General features: G+C 38.4%; 1 protein-coding gene across 7 annotated transcripts in view; it reads left to right on the top strand.

The window, feature by feature from the left end:
* Nucleotides 1–21,238, top strand: part of npas2 (neuronal PAS domain protein 2) — a 43,932-nt gene that overhangs the window by 8,403 nt on the left and 14,291 nt on the right. For 3 of the 7 annotated variants that reach the window (XM_065962811.1, XM_065962815.1, XM_065962814.1), the window contains exons 2-6: nt 17,181–17,380; nt 19,198–19,254; nt 20,156–20,310; nt 20,457–20,548; nt 20,845–20,934. In XM_065962811.1, the coding sequence (XP_065818883.1) occupies nt 17,325–17,380; nt 19,198–19,254; nt 20,156–20,310; nt 20,457–20,548; nt 20,845–20,934 (450 nt within the window). In that variant the 5' untranslated portion in view covers nt 17,181–17,324. Of the gene's footprint in view, nt 1–8,168; nt 8,874–17,180; nt 17,381–19,197; nt 19,255–20,155; nt 20,311–20,456; nt 20,549–20,844; nt 20,935–21,238 lie in introns of those variants that run through there. The other 4 variants (XM_065962812.1, XM_065962816.1, XM_065962810.1 and 1 more) reach the window with 4 other exon arrangements.

Genomic DNA, 21,238 nt, shown 5'->3' with positions numbered 1-21,238 from the left:
GGACAGAGTGGAATAGCATTGCAATGTCTCCTCCCTGATTGAGCTTTGTAGCTTTGATAACAACTTGACAATGAGAAGGAGACTTGTCATATCTATACCCCTCCAAATGCAACCATTGCTCAATAGATTAGCATCATGCTTTGTTGAAGAAGACTTGAAACTAGCGAATAATACCAACAAATCATTTACAAATGAATCAGATGAGAAGCAGGGTGATTTTCATAGACAGCTATATTATAGGACTTTTTCTGTAATATTTGCTCCCTGCTGGTCATGAGTAAAAATGCAGGTTTAAGGCTCTTGGTTTTGGATTCACTTCTTACACCTTCTTTTATACAGAATATGAAGCTTTAGGAAATGTTGCGTGTTCAGTAACTTTGCTTTCTAATTTACTGAAATGATTAACCCGTGATTTTAAATTATTTTAGTTAACCCAATAATCATTTGACTCATAGTTAGAAATATTTAAAAAATGAATCATTCAGGTCTTCCATGTAGGTACAGTTATGGAGCATGTGGGAAAGGGCTTGTGTGTTTTTTTCCTTAATGCGTAGCAGGTGAGGATGTGTTAGACTCTGTGACAGGATTGTCCAGCGGGGAGAGCTCTGGGAGTGCAAGGGTTCAGCTGTTACCCGGGGGGGATTAGTGTGAAGCTGCTGTTTGGTTGAGACTGACAGTACTCGTGGGAAAGAACTGCTGTGGAGGGGCGTGAAGATTTTGTGTCTCTCTCGACTGGTGCCTTTTTCCATTGGTTACTCAATGGAGGGAAAATGCTGTAACAGGCGAGAGGGTCCCTAATAGCCCCTTCTGTGATTTTTTTTTTCCTTGCTCTGCTGTTGTGTAACAGCTGAAGTTGTGCTCCATCTACACTGGATTGCAAGGTGCAAAATGTCCTTGACCCGAACATTGTGTAACTTCAAACTAGACAACAGTAAGGACAGGCTGAAGAATAGAAAGTGAAAATTAGTCCCTGATTTGATTTTCTTTGGTTGCTGCTGGATGAACATCTGCTGCTGATGTAATGCTCTGATCTTTGTGGAAAAACAAAGAGATCAAGGGTTTGAGGCATTCATCAGCAGTGTCAGTCTTTCCAGTTCAAGTTTTTGTCCTGTATTATTTGGCAAATGATGTCAAATAAGGCTTAAGTTGCTACCCAGGACCCAATTTCATACTTGACCTATTCTTATGTTCAGATATCCCTACTGCATTTCCTGTCTTTATAATTTATTGTGTGAGTAGACACCACACATTGTTACCATGGGAACACAGAGTGAACAGCAGTGCCACAGTCTAATTAATGACAGTCAGTGCTTCAGCCACGATGACATCATGAATACCAGATATCACAGATGTAGCTTCAGGCAATATGGCTTCATGTCTGAGTGATTATCACAATAATCCAGTTTTTTCCCCTCTGATGTAAATTAAAGCAGTCTGAACAAAAGTACAGAATGTAAAGCATCTAACACGGAGCATTTATTATGTAGTCAGGCCTGCTTAAGAGCACTAAATGTCATCTCATCATCCAATAGCATGACCTAAATAAAAGAGCGGAACTAATCTCTATGTAGGCGGATGGTGAATAATGCAGTAAAATGTGGGAGATCTTTATGAATTTTAGATGTCTCACACTTGTTGGTCGCTGGCATAGCAACAATTTTGTTCAGAATAATTATGTTCCATTACTCTAGCATTGTTTGCTTGCTATTATCTTATTATTGTAGTGTGTGAGCTCCTATATAAGTAAATGACACAGAAATGTTGACATACTTTGACAGTAAGTATTTGTTGTGTTATATTACAAGGCGCAGCTATTCCTGCCCCCATTTGAGTCATCTAAAGCTATTACTTTGGAGGAACAACACTTTAAGTGAAATGATAGTGAGATATGTTACAAGAGTAAAGTCAATATTTTCCAAGAGTACAGGAACTTTAGGATTTAATATATCACTTGTTTTTGTTTATTATATGTGACACATTAGTAAAGTTACAGAAGATTGCATACAACAGAAGGAACAACAACAAAGTCCAGGCCTAATTTAAACTGAATGTTAAGGAGGAAGTCCAGCTATCAAGTTAGACAAATAACCATTCTCTGCATGCCTTCGATTTATATAGCAATAAAGCTGTGAGGTTGCTTGGAAAAGTAGTTCCAGAGACTAAATGTTGTTAGTACTTTTGTGGACTTTGAGAGAGTCTACTATCACGCTTGTAAGTCTAAACTCTGAAACAGTCTTGCATATGGCTTAATGCTGCCACAAGCTTGCTATCATGCTGACAAGCTGATGTTAAAAAAGGTTTTAAGTAGCTCAGTTTTGTTTGCGACAAGCAGCAAACAGTACATCCCTTCTTCCTCCCCACAGGTCTAATCATTGTGAACCACAAAGTGGAGTAGTAAGTAAAGCAAAGTTTCCTTAATAAATAACAGTCATCACCATTACATTTGCTATTTTGGCTCAAAGGAAATTGTTGGAACATTTTTCATTGAGTTGATTCAGAGCCACAGCACAAAGTGTTTGATTTGTAAAATGTTTCATATGAGACCTTCAGAAATCTCCAGGCCCCTGAAGAACAAGAACAGATATTTCCAGCACCATGTATGCTTTACTAGACCTTAAACCATTTAGAGAAAACACACACGTTACAGTTGCATCAGAAGAAAGTCTAAATCACTTTAGATCTTTTGCTTTTTTTCTTCTTAAGTGTACTTGGTTGTGGTTGATACAAGTCTACTGTGTGTAGTCTGTTTTCACACATGTTTAAGGTCACATTGTTTCAGCAGCTACCTCTTGTGAACCCTTTTTTCTGTACTACACTTCTGACATTTTGCATTTCTATGAAGAGTACTTTATTGCATCCATCAATGTCAGATGTTTTGCATGAAGAAAGGGTATTCATCATTTTAAGCATAGATTGAAAGCTTTAATAATTCCACGTCGGCTATTGGTTTTTCAAGATCGTAACTAAATCAGATCAAGCTATCTGACTTGCTGGTATGTCTTCAAGCACCCTTACATTAAAGGAAGAATGTGTGACATTTCACACAAATGTAGCAGAAATCAAGAGGTGTGAGGTGTGTCTCTGGAGGCTTCAATATGAAACGTTATGACTCAGTAAGTCTTACTTAAAGAAAAGACTCAAGTGCTGTGTTACTGTTTTGAAACTGGTGGTTGGCTGCACAATGCAAGCAAACTGCCACCGCAATGCATGTTCTGCAGCCCGATCAGCTGTTGTAACACCTTCCAGTTACAATTGTCACTAAAAAAGAATATAATTTTTCAAAAGAATTCCGTTTCAGTCATCCACCTGACTTCAGGTCTGTTGGACCTGAAAGAAACCGGAACAACCAACGTGATGACACTGTGGGGACTCCACAAAGAGAGGGCCAATTTTGGCTATTGAATGTGGCCAATGCAGTGGGGGGCCTCTGGTGGGTTGTGTGCCCTGCTGAGTTCAGTTTGGCTAATAGTGACATGCTACAAATGACCAACCACACAGTGGATTCACCATTTTCTTACAAATGTTATTTGGTTGCCAAGCAACCAAATTCGAAGCAGAATTTGGTTGCTTGGCAACCAAATTCTGCTTCTTACATGGAAATAAAGGAGACGATCAGTGGTAACGAGGTTTATGTTCAAAATAGCAACAAATAACATTTGTTCAGCATACTACCTTCTTTCACTTTCTTACTAAGTGCATGACTAAGCACAGTTTACAAGTTTGCTGTGAGGTATATGACTTTTGCGAATAAAGTTGGTAGGGATGTAGATATCTCCTTTACAAGATGATTCGATCCAATTTGATTCCAGAGCTATGATCCGATTCAGGGACTTTATCTTTGTGCCACTGAGAAAAAAGATATTTTTAAAAAATGTTTGTAATTTCAAAATAGCATGTTCTTGTGTTTATTACTTATCCCAAAGAGTAGAGAATATCCCTCCTGTACAAACTAATATTCTGACATGATGTATATTATGTGGAGTCTTTATTACACACCTATGGCCAGATGTCTCTCTTTGACAAGTGAAGCCAGGCAAGGCAAGTTGATATAGCACATTTCACAAGGTAATTTAAAGTGCTTTGTATGACAAAGGGAAACCAGACATTAAAAGTCACAGAGAAGGTAAAATGTGAAAAAATGTTTAGAAAAAATAAGATCCTAAAGAAATAAAGGAACATGACAACAATATGAGGACACAGATTCACCCACTGTTCTTGTCTAATTGAAATGTGTTTTGTATAACAATCCACCCTATAGAGAGTCTTTGTCAAAACAGCAAAACACATTTTGTTACCAACAAAGACATTTAGCTCATCTGTAGGCTACATCTCACTTTTTGAGCTTTTTGCTTACACTAACAACAAAGCAGCTTACTGAATTCCTCCAAGAGGAAACCATGGAAGCCTATGTAACTACAAGGAAAGTAAAGATCAAAATAATTCAATACACTCAGTGGTTCCTCTAGGTTTACAGCGTTGGGGGGAATGCACATGACATTCAGATATTGGTTGTGACTGACACTCGCTCTGCATCATACTGGTCTTTTTTAACTTAGTTCTTAAATTGATAAATATTTCTGGTAAGCTCTCAGGAAATTGCTGTATTTGTAACTAGAATCAAATGTATCAGCCATGTCACGAACCATGTCACTCCCATCACCACTATTAGTTTTTTAAACTAGAGCAATATATCTGGCTACAGACACTGTAACTTCACTGAGTTGTGGCCAGAGGAAGTGTGTTATGTTGGCATCCCAGCAAAGGTTTTTGCTTTGCCATCTTAACAGGTGAGAAGACGGGCAGACTTTTGGAAAGTTTCTCCCCTTCTACATATCAATCCAAATGACTTCATTTCTAAATTGGAGAAGGGAAAAGTGGTGCAGCAACTTAGGACGTTGTTGTTGTTTTCAACTTCTGAGCTAAATCATACTAACTGGAAAACCTGCTTAATCTTGCGAGATTACAGGCATAGCTATACAAGGTATGTAGGATAGGAAGCGAAACCTAATTGAACCGTTTCACAATTTTGAAACCAGGCAATCGACCGGTTCTCAGTACGTTTTAACCGATCCAGGCGTCAGCAGATTTGCTTGGGTCTCTACGTTAAGATTGGTCAACAATTTAGATTGGTTTATCCTCACACTAAAAGTTGGTTTGCACTGACAGAAACAAACAGCCAGATGCTGTTACCTTAAGGTTTCAGTGCCCAAGACTGAATAATTCATTGAGTACAAAGTTGCCATTATTCAGTAGATGAAGGATGTTTAAGTCACTGGCAGACCAGGCAGACATGCTGTTCGGCTGTGGCTCCATGTCTCACAAGCTGGTTAAAATGGCATCATACTGGTACCACATCATAAGCAGGATCACTCATCAAAATCTGGACTGGTACAACAGCTGCAGACGGAATAAGCTGTGGGAAAGTGTGACTCATTACATGAAGACGGCCATTGAGAAAAGTGTTCTGGAAATGTAGCAATGCTACTACAGCTCTGTCTCAAGTCCATGAATGTCTGGAGAGACATCCTCATCATAAACGGTGAATAATGCTTTTTGGCAGACTTAGTCTTACATTTTGTATTACGTCATTGCTAAAACTTGGAAAATTCTGTAAAACACATCCAAAAGGAACCCTCATATATGGAACATGTGATAAGTATGTTTGTAGGTCTCCTGTGCAGCTGGAGTTTTTGCAGTTACAACTTGCTATTGATATGTGATTGCCTAAGGTTGAAGTCTTCAAACTGGTTCATGAAAAGCTTGTACGTGCAGGCTGTCACTCGCCCTCCCTATAATAGGAAGCTACGTTCACCCAATTAGAAACATGCACAACAGGTTTTCTGATGTCATACACTGACTTGTCAAAGCCGTATTTTTATGCTCTGCTTGATTCTTCACATGACAGCTGGCTTTCATCATGCTGTCATTATGGAAATATTTTTATAAAAACCTAAAAGTCCAGAATTACATTTTTTGGGGCGTTCTGCCTTTATTAGATAGTACAGCTAAAGAGAGACAAGATGGGGGCAAGGGGGATGACATGCAGCAGAGGGCCATGGTCAGATTTGAACCCACGGTTGCTGCGACAAGGACTATAGCCTCCTTACATGGGGCGCGGGACATAACTGCTGAGCTATCCCCGCACCCCTTCCAGAATGAATTTGAGAAAAGGAAAGTACAATGTCTGCAAATATACAAGATTGCAGCATTGAAGTGGCACTAGAAAATTGTAATGTAATTGGAGACTTTTGGCTGATTACAAAGTAAACGCCCATATTTACTTATACACATTTTTGTCAGAAGTCTAGCAGACATAATTAAGTCAATTCAGGTGAGAGGGAGGAAATCCTATCACTCACAATACAACACGATGTGCAATCAGTGGCCCTCAATAACACTTGTATCATGATACGGCAATCATGCAACAATTATCAGTTGCATAACAATCACGATACATCAAGATATCCAATAAACTGAAGAATATATAACAGCACTTAAACACAAAGTGTGGGAATGAATTTCTCTATTTAATTTGACAGTTTTATGTCAGTTTCACCTCCTTGTTTCTCTATCTATTTTCACCTCTTTTTTGACATTATCATGCTCAATGCTTCTTATTTATTCCCCCTAAGTGAGGGTAACATAAACTAACGTTCATGTCATTTGGCATTAGCGATTCAGAATTTGTTTCACACAAGTCAGAATGAAGATGTAGTGCTGCTGTATAGATATTTTGTCCAGCCACTATAAAATATCATGACATCTGAACAGTTAAACAGTAGGTGTCCTGTTGCATCAGGGTCCATTCTTGCACACACACTTAATGAATTTTAAACATGCTTGGTGTTTGCTTCTAATGCAATGTTAGTCTGTTGGTCTGTCTGAATTTAAATACAATTTCAAAAGACAGTCATCGTTCCCAGAAAATGACAATTGATTGGTTTTCTTCAGCACCACAATGCGGTTCACATTTGTGATTCAAGTCAAATGTCTCTACAACTATTGTAGCTTAGGGACAGTCATGTTCCCCTTAGGATAAATGGAACCCTCATCATGTTAATGGTTGCTTGACTTCTTGTTTATCAGATAAAATAAATGTACTTTTCTTTATGACAAAAGAGCTACAAAATGAAGAACATTCCCATCAGGTTCTGCTGTGTTGTTTATGTCTAATCATTATTGTAGTTGACAAACCTGGCTGCTAAACATCTACCTGTTGACAAAGCCGCTGTGAGAATTTTGTCATGCTTTCATTACCATTTAGCTGAAAGCAGAGCTTAACCTCAGTGCAACCTTACAGAGTGTTTAACATGTCTAAGGATCATCTCACTGAAAACTATTCATTAAAACAATATTGCTCGAGCTATTAAAAGCAGAAGCAACTGAAATAACTTGACGAAACAATTTTTTTTTTCTTTTTCTTTAGGAGACCTTGTCTACCCACTGAAAATCACAATTCTCATCCAGACACTGCTATAGATCAGTAGTAGTGTTCCTACCTTTAAGGTCTCAAAACAAAATCTAATTAAAATTAGGAATCGCGTGCAATTGTTGACATAATCTGTAGACTCAGTGGCGACTGCTCAATTAAATTAAATGTGGAATGATTTACAAACTGGTGATTATGACAATCAATTACTGATAAGGATGTTATAGAGTCTAAAGTTTCACCTCTGGGTTATTTCTACTTATCTCCATAAGAGTAAAATGATTCTCGTAAACACTCACTTGCAGTTTCCTTAATGCTTTAAATGTTTTCAAGACACGGTGTCAATTCTGCATCCCTAGCCTTCTGTGTTATTATTTGACAGAGACTTTTGGAGCGGGTCCATTATGAGCCCTCGAAATTAGTCATGCAGACTGCTGACCCACATTTTGGACTTCAGCTGAGGGAAAAGGCAACCAGGAAGTCGTAAAAAAAAAAAAAACAACAACATAGGAAGTAGGGAAGTAGCCTACTTGAGGGCAGGACAAAAAGCTTCAGCCTCTCCTTTCACATATGGATTTGAGTGTCATGTTAGCCCTTTCCCCACAAATCAATAATAAATGGTGTATTAACTTATAACAGGGTCAGGCAGGATAATCTGTTGTCTCACTTGACAGGGAGGAGACACCCTTTGCCCTCACCTCCTCCTCCTCCTCCTCCTCCTCCTCATGTGATTTACTCTTTGACAGCACCTACGGGCCAGCCCTGGTTAATTTAAAGATACTTTTCTATCACACAAGCCTCCTGCTTTACCTCTCTGGACAACTGTTGAGCAAGCTTAATAGATTAAAGGCTACTTACTTCCATGACCAAGTTGTATTCCGACTCAACTCCACACCCTGCGTTACAATCAGATATTACAACTCACAAATACAGTTTGCCATAGCAGAGCTCAAAATGACATTAAGGTGGTGAGCTATTATGCTTTAAGCACGTGTTAAAGATTACAATGCGCCCCCTCCACCTGGTCACTACAGGTTCCTCTCGGTTGTGTTGCACAGCCGGCTGCTTATGCCGCTGCTCGTTGTTGAGTATTGAGCTACCAGCTGACCTACTTTCTCTGCTCTCAGCCACTCGGTCCTGTTTACAAGCCACTGCCAGCGGAGGATGTGGAGTTCAGTGCCTGGAAAAATACACGGACACAGACCGATACTAGCAGAAAACCGCCAAATGGGAATATTATCGTGCGTTGATGAGGAATAAGCGGCGCTACTGAACACATACGGTTATTAGGGGCACGTTGTTAACTTCGGGGTTGTTATGCAATTTACCGCTTTTGGTGCTGTCAAGTAGTATCAAGTACTTGGCTATGTTTTAGTTACAAAAATGACGACATTGGTTAAAGTGAAGTGTGGATCTTTCTTTCCGCTGGAGACTCGGTGGCAAGGTACGTGAGATTAATTTAAGATTTCAGTTTTGCGTCACTCTGACAGGAGCAAAAAAAAAAAAAAAAAAAAAATGTCACCACCTCGCGACACTGTTTATGACATCAAAGTTCACGAGTGACCTCTTTCCACTTAAAGCTGTGGTGGTTATGATTTGCACCTTTCAAGTCCTAGTTCATTTCCCTACTTCAAGGGGCCAAGCCTGTGTAGGTTGATGGTGTTTATATTTCGCCTGCATTAGAAATGTTACACACACAGCGCTCTTGAATGCTGCTTGCATGTTTTCAGCTCTCATTTATAGTGCTTTGGTTACAAGGTTGAAATAGCCTAACCTATTTTTTTTTTCTTACGTTGAACTTCTGCTGATGACATTCATGGTAAAACACCGAAGAGATATGCGTCATATTTTCCTCCAAGACACTAGATAACGAAATGTTAAATGTCACACAGGAAAGGAAATCTTTAAATAATTTCTCAGCCAGCTCAGGTCAGGCTGATGTTACCCAACCTGGCAGCTTTAAGTCTGCTGGAGTTCACATTTCTCTGACTGGCCCCGCTGTTTTCTTGTGCACAAGGCATTTAGTTTTTCTTATTAGCACTCACTTGTGGACAGAGAAGCTTCCTCTGTTTGACACTTCATGATGAAGTGTGGCAGAATTACTTGCATACAATATAGGCCTACATAGGGTAACTTAAAAGGTGTTGTTGAGTGCACTCATGGGCCTTCCTTTCATGTGTAGGTGTAGGACCAATAAAAATGCTTTCTATTTGCTTATCCCATACAGGGAAGCTTTGTATATGATACACCAGAACATAATTTTGAATTTAGAAACAAATCAATTTGTTTCAATATCTTATCAGGATTGCAAAAGCAAATCATTTAGAATTTTCTTATAGCTATATCTTTGCACTGTTGTTAAAAGTCAAGCAGATCAATTTGATTCGGGATAATGCTGAGATTGTTTTTTTTTGTTTTTTGTATGTAAGCATTTCATCATAATAACCACCTGAAGCAAACAGACCTAGATGAATAAACCTGTGGAGATTTACCGAAACTAAGCTTGTCCAGGCCCAGTTAATATTTACCTGACAGCTTGGGCTATCGGCTCAGAACCAGATGCAGGTAAAGGTGGTCAGGCAATGTAAACTTTTACACAAGCAGACAGAAGCAGTCACAACTCTGTGCTTGGATTAGCAAGTAGCTTAAATTCATCGATTAGCACAAGAGCACCAGAGACATTGTGAGCCCTCTGGCTAGAAATACCATTATTTTTTAAACTGGCAGTTTTTTTTAAATAAGCAATATCAAACAGTAATAAATCATGGCAGTATGAGTTGTTGCCATATGGTCCATCATAGAGGGACACAATCAATAAAGAAATACAAGTATGGTCATTATGTTTGACTTTTATAGACTAGACTCAGTTGTCCAGATGTTTGGTCTAGCAATCATTTTCTTTCCTCTTTTTTTTTGCAGGATTTGTACGTCGTTTACTTGTGTTTTTAAATATTGCTTTGCTGAATAATGGAATAGCTATTAATTAAGCCATTGACAACTAACCCTGTTCTGAAGCAGTGTTTGCTCGTGGATTCAAGGGGTTTTGTGCATATGTATGGTTTAGATCATAAGACATGGCCTTTAGCTTAAATTTGGAGTTTCTGTTTCGGGAAATTTCTGGCAATGTTGGAGCTGTTGATTTTGGATTATTTTCAACTTTTGAATTAATGATATGTCGACTTGGTTGGTATGAGTCACCTCCACTGACCATTCCCTGTGCAATGTGTCTATATGGCTGTCAGTAAGCTCAATTTGGTTTCTATAACTTAACATTTTTTAAGGTTTCTTTTAAAAAAACTTGAATAACTGTTTTTGCACAAAGAGGATTAAGAGCACCAGACAAGTCTTGCTTATCATGACATTGATTCAAGACTTTGGTATTGCATAAAGCCATCCTGCTTTTTGATTTCAATCATTGCCTTTTATGGCCTAATATGCTCACAGATAAAGAGGTAGCGACCAAATTGGAATTTGATTTATTGCAGTTGGAGAGTTTAGTAAGTTTCCTTTTTAGTGCTCTGAAGGGGCTGGCTGATGCACAGGAGAAGCAACAAGAATGGGTGAAGGGGCTGCGAAGGGTCCACAGTGATGGAGTCAGCCTTTCTGATAAATGGTTTGGTAAAATCTCTGACAGGTGACAAATTTATTTAATCTCCTTCCAATAAACTCAAAGGAACCCGAGAATATGAGTTGAATAATTTATAACCTAGTTCTTTCTGGACGCAAGGTAATTGTGCAAAACGTCATTGTAATTAGTGCTTGTAGAATGAATAGTTGGCAGCATAATTACACAGCACTTGTCCAATATGATCCAAATCAACAAACTAGGTCCTTTTAGGTCTTTGGTATTGCAACAGATTAAAGGTAAACTGCAGGCTTGTATGAAGTAATCACCAACTAAACGAATCTAAGAATCACAGAGAAATATAATGTCTTGGTTTGGCTCTAGTATAATGTTTGATTTTAAAAGGACTAAAAGATTAAATGATGGCACAAGATGTCTGTGGGACGATGTAATGCTCGGTATGTGCGTCACTTGAAATGCGTAACCAAAATTGCGTTACATAAATCTGCACTAATTCACATGACAGAAATCATTGCAGCAACAATCTTGACATGACAAGCCTGCGTACAGGCCACACCCAAATCTTAGAAGCAGAGCAGGTATTTTGTCTTCATCTGACAGTGAAATATCTACTGACTACATCTCTCATATGTGGTCAGACATTCAACGAGCTATGACTGTGACAAAGTTACTGATGGTATCAACCGCAGCCTGTTAGCTGAAGAGCTTTAATCCATCATTATAAACGGATGGGTGTTTGTGTTTATCATCTTGATACGGAGGATCAGACAGATAACATGATGGTGTTCCAAATAAATGTTGAATTTTCAAAAACAATTAGGACAGTCAACATCTTAAACCTAACAAGTAACTTCATCAAATATAGAAAATAGCAATGACTGTTTTACAATTCGGCCACAATTTTTGCATGTTGACTACATAGTCCAGTTATTCTCTAGATTTCATCCTGGTCTAGTTTCTCACCAAAGCAATCAGTGCTTTAAAACGATGAAGTTGAAAAGACAGCTATATTTGTGGATCTGTAATAAGAAAAGCCCTTTTTTTCCAGGCTCCCTGCGTCTGCTACACCAGCCTGTTTGCACATAGTTTGCTCATGAACTTGAACTTGAACTTGAATTTGAGTGTATGACTTCTGTCATGAGTTCGGGTTGCTAGTTAAAGGCTTTAAATACCTGGGGCCACAAGTGTAACCGGACTCTGGTGTTTTTTAGGTGTTAACCATGCAAGGTGTGGTTTAACCTCATTACTTTCCATGAATGCAGGCTAATATGGGAGGCTTCATTTTACACAGCTCTTTACTCTAAAGACACATTCCAGTATATAAGTTAAAGAATAAAAAAAGCATTTAAAAAAAAAAGTTTTAATACATTTATTTCTGCAAAAATCAACATTCTTAAAGTAGGTGCAATCAAATGATCAGTGCCAATCATTTGTTGCTTTTGTTTAATCAGCATGCAACTTAGCTATTTCTTGACTATATCAATATTTCAGGAACTTATTTAATTAGAGAAAAAGGTTTCAGTTGAATAACATTATGTCTAAACAGTAGTTTGGCAGTAAGTGCAAATAGCACTGCAGCAGACGCAGAAATTATGTTTCTGATTAGGCATCAGTGTTTCCCTCAGCGATTGCCAACACTTCCTTATTGAACATAAAAAGCATCTCAAGCTCACTTTGTGGAGCATACAAATTCTAATGGGCTCCAAAAAATAAAAATAAATCACAGCTTGAATTTCGGTTTAGTGTCCACAGCACTGGTTGCTCAGATTCTGGCCGCTGCATTTCCTGCTTTTCTCCCCTTGAATGCAGAGAAGTGAAGGAGGAGAGATCGGGCTGTTTACTTTAATTAAGTGTGTAAATGCAATTTTTTTCAACTCAATTGGTTCAATCTGATTAAGTCGGATCACCACCGCCCACTGTATTTGAACCAGGTAAGCATAGGGGTAAAAGCTTGTGCATCAGAGAGGTGCAGTGAGAGATCAAGGACAGAGACATTGATAGCTCAGTTTTTATATAATGATCTTACATTTTCATTTTCTTACATTATTCGCTGATCTAAAACAACATTTCAACTTGTAAGAATGTTAACTTTCATGCCAACCTTGAATAAAGGCAATTTAATTTAAGATTGGGAGGGGGGGGGGGTCTGTAAATGGATACTGCAGAACATTTAAGATATGATTAGGTTAATAAATGAAAAAAATATTTGTTTTTGCAACTTGGGAAAGACTGTGCTCCTGGCTAAAAGTAGCTGACATTATTAATGGATAATATGATGTCATAGCAGGCCCACAGTGTTTGAGTCAAACACTTTGCATGTTCTGAAATGTTCCAGCTAATGTTTCGCATTCAAACTGAATATTGTCATCAAAAAGTGAATCACTAAAGCAGAGTTGGTATACATGAGCATGGTCTATTGATGACATGCTTGGGGAATATAGTTCTCCCTGGTGATTAAAGTACTGTATCTGCTGCTCTGCTATCTTCCAATCTTGTCCGCTTAACATTGTGCTCGCTCTTTGATTTATTTAGATGCTCAGATGTCTGTGACCCACGTGACTTTAAGTGTGTGGCAGAGACACTGTGAATTTAGACGCTGTGCTTGAATCAAGGAGTACTTAAACATCTGCTAAGAAAATTGTGGCAAAAACAATAGACCCACCCTGCTTAGCAGAATTTGGGATTTTCTGGAAGGATTTGACCATGACGCAGTTCCATGAGGTGTTAAGAGTAGAGAGTTCTGCAGCTACCATCTGTTGAATCCAAAGCAGACACTGGAACATATGAGCAAAAAACAATCTGTGAAATACAGTGACTGGTTTTAAGCATACATAAGCATTTAGATTTATCATGAGTTATAGCTGTTGATCAGATGAGTGTTATGCTTATAGCCTACGGCGGTCACTTTCATAGGGGCTGCAGTATATGTTACTTTCAGAAGTACTGTGTTGATAGTGACTCCACTGGCTGTTAGGTGAACTGCACCAGTAACCTGTTGCTCGCTCTCGCTGTTGCGCCCGAACGATAATAATGACCATCAGCCGCGACGCACAGAGGAGACGCGCAGGATTTACCGGTGTCATGTTAACAGAGGAGGTATGTAAGTTACACTTTTGTAAGTTTATAGTTTATTATTTGACTCTTGAGTGCTGACACAGCACTGAAATGAAAATGTAGATATGCAGAACATAAAGAAAAGACGCTTGTTTCACGCCTGTTTTTCTATGATGTATAAAGCCTTATCACCTTTCTATCGAGCACAGCATTGAAAAAAATCATTGTATTTGAAAGATACGTCAGCTGCATTTTACCAACTTGTAATACATTGATGCTAACTGGGTTAGCTTAGCTGACCAGCTTTATCAATCATTTAATAAGTAGCTTTCACTGAGACTCAGAAATGTTAACATGGTAGTCTTTGCAGTAAACTTACTGTTACCACTACAGCTTATTGCTGAGTCTTTGCACTGTGTTGGAGTAACGTTACACCTGTTAAGTAACAACAGCTGCACTGCTCCAAAACTTAGTAACTCACTAGTGACAAGCCCCAACAAAACTCCCAACATTCAGAATACCAAAATGTAACATTGCGGTATCATTAAAGCTTACTGGAGCTGGGTTTGTCAGTGAAGAGGAGTCAGAAGAGTGTAATGGACTACCGGGGTCTGACACCAGGACCAACTGTACCAAACAGGGGTCAGCCAGAGTGGCACACCTGCCACAACTGCACAGTCGACTGGAAAACGGATAGTGATCCCGTGTCTATCGAATGTGAGATAAATAACCTGACCCTTTTGGAAACTATGTTGTGAACAAAGAAGTCCCTTAAAGATTTGATTAAAAAAAAAAAAACTCACAGGACTATTTTGAATGAAAAACTTTGATTAAAAATGCTCTTGTGAATGTTTATCTCCTCCACATGTGACATGTTGTCTGAAGCTGGGCTTGGGCCCAACCCGTCACATGTGTATGTAATAAACATTCGCAGGAGCATAGTCCACTGTACGGAATTTGTTTCTGTATTTTCACTTGTCTTTGTGGGGCAATTAGTGTGTACTTTTTAAAAATGTATGCCTGCTGTTACAACAGTCTGTTCACTACCTCCAAACACAAAGTGACTGTTATGTAAGTCTTTTGTTATTTTTGCAATGCTTATCTTAGTTGTGCGTTATTATACAGATAAACATATTTATTACGTGTCTTTCTGAAAATATTTACAATAAACAAATAAGATCTGAAGCACTCCGTCTCTTTGTCTCTTAATCCCACTTACAGTGGCTGAAGTCATGTCGTAGAGAGAAAGAGAGAGAGTAACGTATTGGCCTGTTGACCAGTGTTTTCAAGAAAAAGAGCTACCTGAACAGAGAGCTCAGCAGAGTAGGAGAAGAAGGAAGGAACAAATACTCTATACAGCTTGACCACTTCAACCAGTAGTTCAAATCACAGCTATACATCAGCAGAAATATAACGTGTAGCATTTGTGTCTTTTGACAATCATGACATGACATTAATTCAACGTGACATAGGACTCATGGATAAAAAATATTGACATATTTTGACATGTCACCATGTCTACAGCTTTGTTGATAAGTGTGTGTTGATATTACAGTACAATGAACAAGATTCTAGTAGACTTCTCCACTTCTCCATTTATATAATTTTCTTTTAGCTTTTCCCACCTACACATACTTAACCTACATACATTGTAGATGTCAAATGATTTTGAGACTCACTGATTGAAAATGAGAAGCACGTATCGATTTCTTTCAAAGCGTCCAAAGCTTGGCCCTCAGCCAGTGGTCTCACTCCTTCCATGAGGAAATCATCCCTGTTGACATAACATTTCTTTGTCACCAAACGACCTTCTTTGTGACTCTCTGTGCTTGTGTGTGTGTTTGTGTGTGTGTGTGTGTGTGAGCAGCCAGACTACACACTTAGCTGGATGGAAAGTCATAAACAGATAAATGATGGGCATTTCAGGGGGGCAGTTGAGAACGAACACTACGTCACTCCCGTGGTGCTTTTGCGGAAAATTCCGCTCGAGTCCCAAACAATGAATATGAGTTTACAGGCTTATATAGGCAACCGAGAGAGTCATGAATGTGTAATTTTTCACGTCAGATTACAGTCCTCTTATATACTGCAAACAAAAAAAACCACGATTAGTACATGTGAAACGTAACATATAGGTTCTTTAACCTATAATTTGGTGGTGATTGTATAACATATCCTCAAGGATCTAAAATCACAGAAACCTAAAGCTGTAGTCTGAACCCTAAACGGATTTTTTTAAATATATACTTCAATATATTCCTCAAACAAATGAACAAATCTCGTTGGTGTCTTGTGTCTTAGAACTTTGGCCGGTGATCACTAACCTAATTTGTGTTTTCAGACCAGCTACATACAGATACAGATACATATACCGGTGTGAGTAGTTAATTATTCAGGGTTGTACTTCATCACTCTTTAATTTCCATGAACGTATTCCCCCTCCGACAAGATTTCACATCTTAATTGAAAATGTTGGAAAATGCAATAACCGGTTGTTTCCCTTGAGGCTTCTTTTGTTCATCACTCGAAGTGGAAAAAAGACGGGCCCACAAAACTATTTAAGACTTGTGAAATGAATGTTAGTGCTGTCAACCTCGTACAGAAAAAAGGTGTTTGAAATATCAATACATATACTTGTACCTTTGATAGCCAGTAGTTCATTCTGTATGTTCTTTGGTGTTTTATAGATGTGTCTGCTCCGTAATGTTGGAGCTTCTCTAGCACAGAGGATGTGAAGGAGGTGGCTGTTCTGCACACTCTCTTTATACCGGGTTCTCAAAAGAGCTTTGCTGCTTTAGACGCTTTTCTAGGTCATGGGAGCTCCTCCTGTGCAAAAACACTTCTTTAATGATAGAGTACTGTACCCAGGTAGCAGCCGGAAATTGTCCATGCCCCACACACTTTACATTGTATTATTAATGGTTATCCAGCAAAGCAAAAAACATATTGTTAAAAAAAAGAATAAGGGTCAAAGAGATATTTTGTTAAAGAGAAATACAGGATCTTGGTGCATATTCTTTACGGGTTAAAGTAAAAATGAATTTATGCAATCCAGATGTTATCCTTAATAAGATTCAAACTTTAAGGATGCTGTGATTCCTCTCCCCACAGGTCTTGACGTTTCTTTGGTGGACTCGAGGAGGCGGTGGGCAGCTGGTCCCCGATAGGTTTTTCCAAAAAAATTGTTTCGACAGGATCAGCGCGAATGGGACTTATAAGACTTCAGAAAGGGCCTGGCTGGAAAAGGGAGTGAGTATGGACAACCTTTCGGACTTCGGTGGCCCCTGTCCATCCACCTGCAGGGATTGGGAGTGAGTACCAAAAAAAACAGTTAACCTTTATGTTAATGTGGCTCATTTACGGCATCTTCAAATGCCAAATTCTAAATAAAGATGTCTCTATTTCTGTTTCATGTGCCTCCACACATGTACTTTTCTTTTCATAGCTTCTGACATTACTCAGTGTGCTGCAAAGATCTAACATTTTTCTGTCAAATATATGGTTGAATAAAAAGGAAGCAGCTCTGTGCTCACCAGAATGTCTGAAAAGATGTCAAACTATAGCAAAGTTACGGTTCCGGTGAAACAGATTAACCACGTTTGAAGGAAAAGGAAAAAAGGGACACGAGTAATCAGGTGAAAGCGATTACTCGTGAGGATCCAGCCCGCCCTGATTTTATTTTTTATTTTTCTTTGAGTAGAATTTGGCCATGAGATTTCATTTGAAGAAGCAAATTCTAAGAAATCATTCAGTAAACTAAGCTTTGAACAATTGATGAAGTCTCTCATGCACTTTTAATAACCCCACATTTGAGCTGTAAAGCCATTTTGCAAGCGGAGAACATTTCTCACAGCTGTCCATAAAAATCAGTTAGAACTACACCGGATAATGAAGCATTGGAATGAATCTCAGCGCAGCTCTGATTATAATAATCTTACACAACAAGAAGTTACACTTTCAAACAAGTGTAACTTCTCCAACTGAAGACTCACCTGTAAATTCAATAAATAAACAAATTGAAACTTCATTGAAAGCTCAAAAAACAAACAACAGAAGCTGTGCATCTCTAGACAATAATCCCATGTAAGTATTTAGTTTGTTTAATTCATAGATACAAAACAGGCATCATACTGCAGTTTGTACATGTCCAAAAATGGAATAAAAACCAGAAGCTGTAATTAAGCTAGCTTTATGGTTCATCCATAACTTACTGTTAGCTCCCCAGGCTAATGTTTCATTTCTTTTCATTAGATTTTCTTCTTTTTCTCCTTTTTCTCCTTCTTCTCCTTTTGTAACACATGATACATAAAGATGCAAACAACTGGCGTATATAATAAACCTCATAAAAGCACCAAGTGCTGCACAGCTAAACTAAAACCCAACAGAGTGTAGGGGTTGGGGCTGCAAAGTCTGATGGCTTGCTAGAAATGTCTCATCAGCGGAGAAACTTGCTACTGACCGTAATCAGGTCAAAGTCTTATTCGGGTGAGGCTGTTTACATACGTATACCTCACAACCATATGAGTGATTATCTTTGAACCTGTGATAGTATATCCTCACATGATGCTCAGGCCTCAGAAATATCTATTAGCAGTGATGTGTTAAAATGAATCATCCTAAGCCCTCCTTCAAGTGTTTCACAGATCAAAAGTGACATAAGTTTTGATTCTACGTGGTCGTCTTCGTTCTATATTTCTCTTTATTGTTAGACCGTGTTATGCAAAGACAACTTAATCCAAAAATATGCAAACAGTGTTGTTAATGTACCTGAGGCCACAGTGACCTGTTTAAAATGGGAGAAAGACAAAGCATTTCAACCAGGTTAGCTGATTTTTCCAACACCAGTTTGTCTGACCCCATGCAGTCTGAAGCACAGGATGAAGGTTATTGCTCAGAAGACATTTTGACATGTAACAGGGGGAAAAGAAAGGCTGTAAATTACAAATCAATGATGGCTAGATTCCATTAGAACTTCACAGTTTTCCTTTCTCTACTATGGCAGGTCAAAATGTCTTTAAGGGGGTCAACGATGATACAATGTACTCGATATGCTATCATTTGTTGTCAGCCATGTTTGATGAGGTTCATTAAAGAAACTACATTGACCTTGTACCCCTCTTTTTTCCAGCACCAACAGCTGCGTGGATGACTTAATGGATGAAGATGAGAAAGACAGGGCAAAAAGGTACTACGTTTATTATTTGTATGTGGGTGTATGTGTTAGTCACTTTGAACTGAACTGTTTGAAAAATAAGTGTTGCGCTAGCTTAATAAATGAATTGACACATTTGTAGTTTTTCTCCCAGCCGCCACAGTCACTAGGGCATGTAAACACAGGAGTAAAAAAAAAACCCAACAACATTCATCTTTAAGGGTTTTTTATGAGTTCACAAATGAAATTCATACTCTGATGACACTAAGATGAAAATAGTGAAAGATGTGAAGCTCCTGTGAGGAACTTTAAGTTTGGGTTGATTTTGGTGATCCCTGTAGAGGAAGAGGTACCTCTTCTGTCTTTGCTGATTTTGCCTTTGAAATGTATAAGGAGTGTTTTTACAAGAAAAAAAAAAACATCCTGCTTTCCTTTAACAGTCTAGTTTATCATTCATCCAAGATCTTTGCTTTGGTTAAATTTACAAAAAGGCTGTTTCTGCAGCGTGTTGAATGACCTTATAGAAATAGTGAACCTTGTTTGCTTTTGTAGGTAATAGGTGGAATAAGTATTTATTTTGGTCGGTTTCATTACCAGCAAAAAACTTCTCATAGGAGCTTTCAATTGGAGTCAGTATAGCTTGTATAATTTAAGTTCTATGCCTAAGCCTTATTTTATTAAAGGTTCAGTTTTGCATACAGTTAATTAATCCTGGCATTTGTGTTTGAGCTGCTTTGATGTTGTCTTTCTCTCTCTCTCACTGTTACATTTTTCATTGTGGACGGTTTTAGTTTTTCTATCTGTGTGTGTCCTTGTCTCTGTCAGCTTTTATTTGGATGTACGGCCTGAACAGGCTATCATAATTCTAGACAATAATCGCTTGATAGACTAAGCTCCCCGTCTGCACTGACAATCGTTTTCTCATGTATTGAAGGGCATCTCGTAACAAATCGGAAAAGAAGAGAAGAGACCAATTCAATGTGCTCATCAAGGAGCTATGCACCATGCTGCAGGGTCAGGGCCATCCTCGCAAGATGGACAAATCCACCATTCTGCAGAGAACTATTGACTTCTTGCAGAAACAGAAAGGTAAGAATATGTTATGCCTTTATGTATATACTGCAAACATTGTGACATACTCCACCTTTCTACTTTATCAAGTAATGAACTAAAGCACTTCTTCTTCTCAGGGGAATTTTGAGTTTTCATAATTTCTTCATATTTGTGTTTTTCAGACATTACTGCACAGAACGATACCTGTGATGTGAGACAGGACTGGAAGCCTTCGTTCCTCAGTAATGAGGAGTTCACTCAATTAATGCTGGAGGTAAAACTCAGGAGGATGTGTTTGTGGAGCCAAGTCCATTAAGCTCTGACATTGACCGATATTAACAATAACAGAAAGAAAACATTATCTCCAACCTGTACTAACAATTTTCAACATTGTAGAAGCTTTGTCCAAAATGTTAGATATACTTAACTATGGTGGGAGTAGAAGATTGAAACAGTTATCTATCTTCACATATCAGTATCATTTATGATATTAACCTGCATTAACCTACCATAGACGAGGATTGTATGAGATGCAGCACCTTAAAACCCAGGTTCTCCCTCTTCCTACAGGCCTTAGATGGTTTCTTGATAGCATTAACTACAGATGGCAACATCATCTACGTTTCTGACAGTGTGTCATCACTTATCGGCCATTTACCAGTGAGTATCTCTTGTTCTCTTGCTGTTGCTGCATTGTGTTGTCATTGTTCTTTCTATTCATTATTACTCACTTCTATTTTACTAGATAGTCAAATATAAGAACTACATAGATTACCAAAAGTTCACCCTGTTGTTTCAACTTGATGGACCCTTCATGTGAATGTTCCTGGTCAGAAATTCATATTTCCTATTCTTCCTACACCATATTTGACATATAGTGAAATTTGTGCTGTCTCACCACTGAAGCAGTCCCTGAGTGTATCTTTGTTTATATCCTGTAGTGTGTAATGCAGCTTCTACATTA

This window comes from Labrus bergylta, chromosome 14, assembly GCF_963930695.1.
Source record: "Labrus bergylta chromosome 14, fLabBer1.1, whole genome shotgun sequence".
Taxonomy (NCBI): Eukaryota; Metazoa; Chordata; class Actinopteri; order Labriformes; family Labridae; genus Labrus; species Labrus bergylta.
Note: the sequence above shows the minus strand (reverse complement) of the source record. Positions and strands in the feature narration are given on the sequence as shown.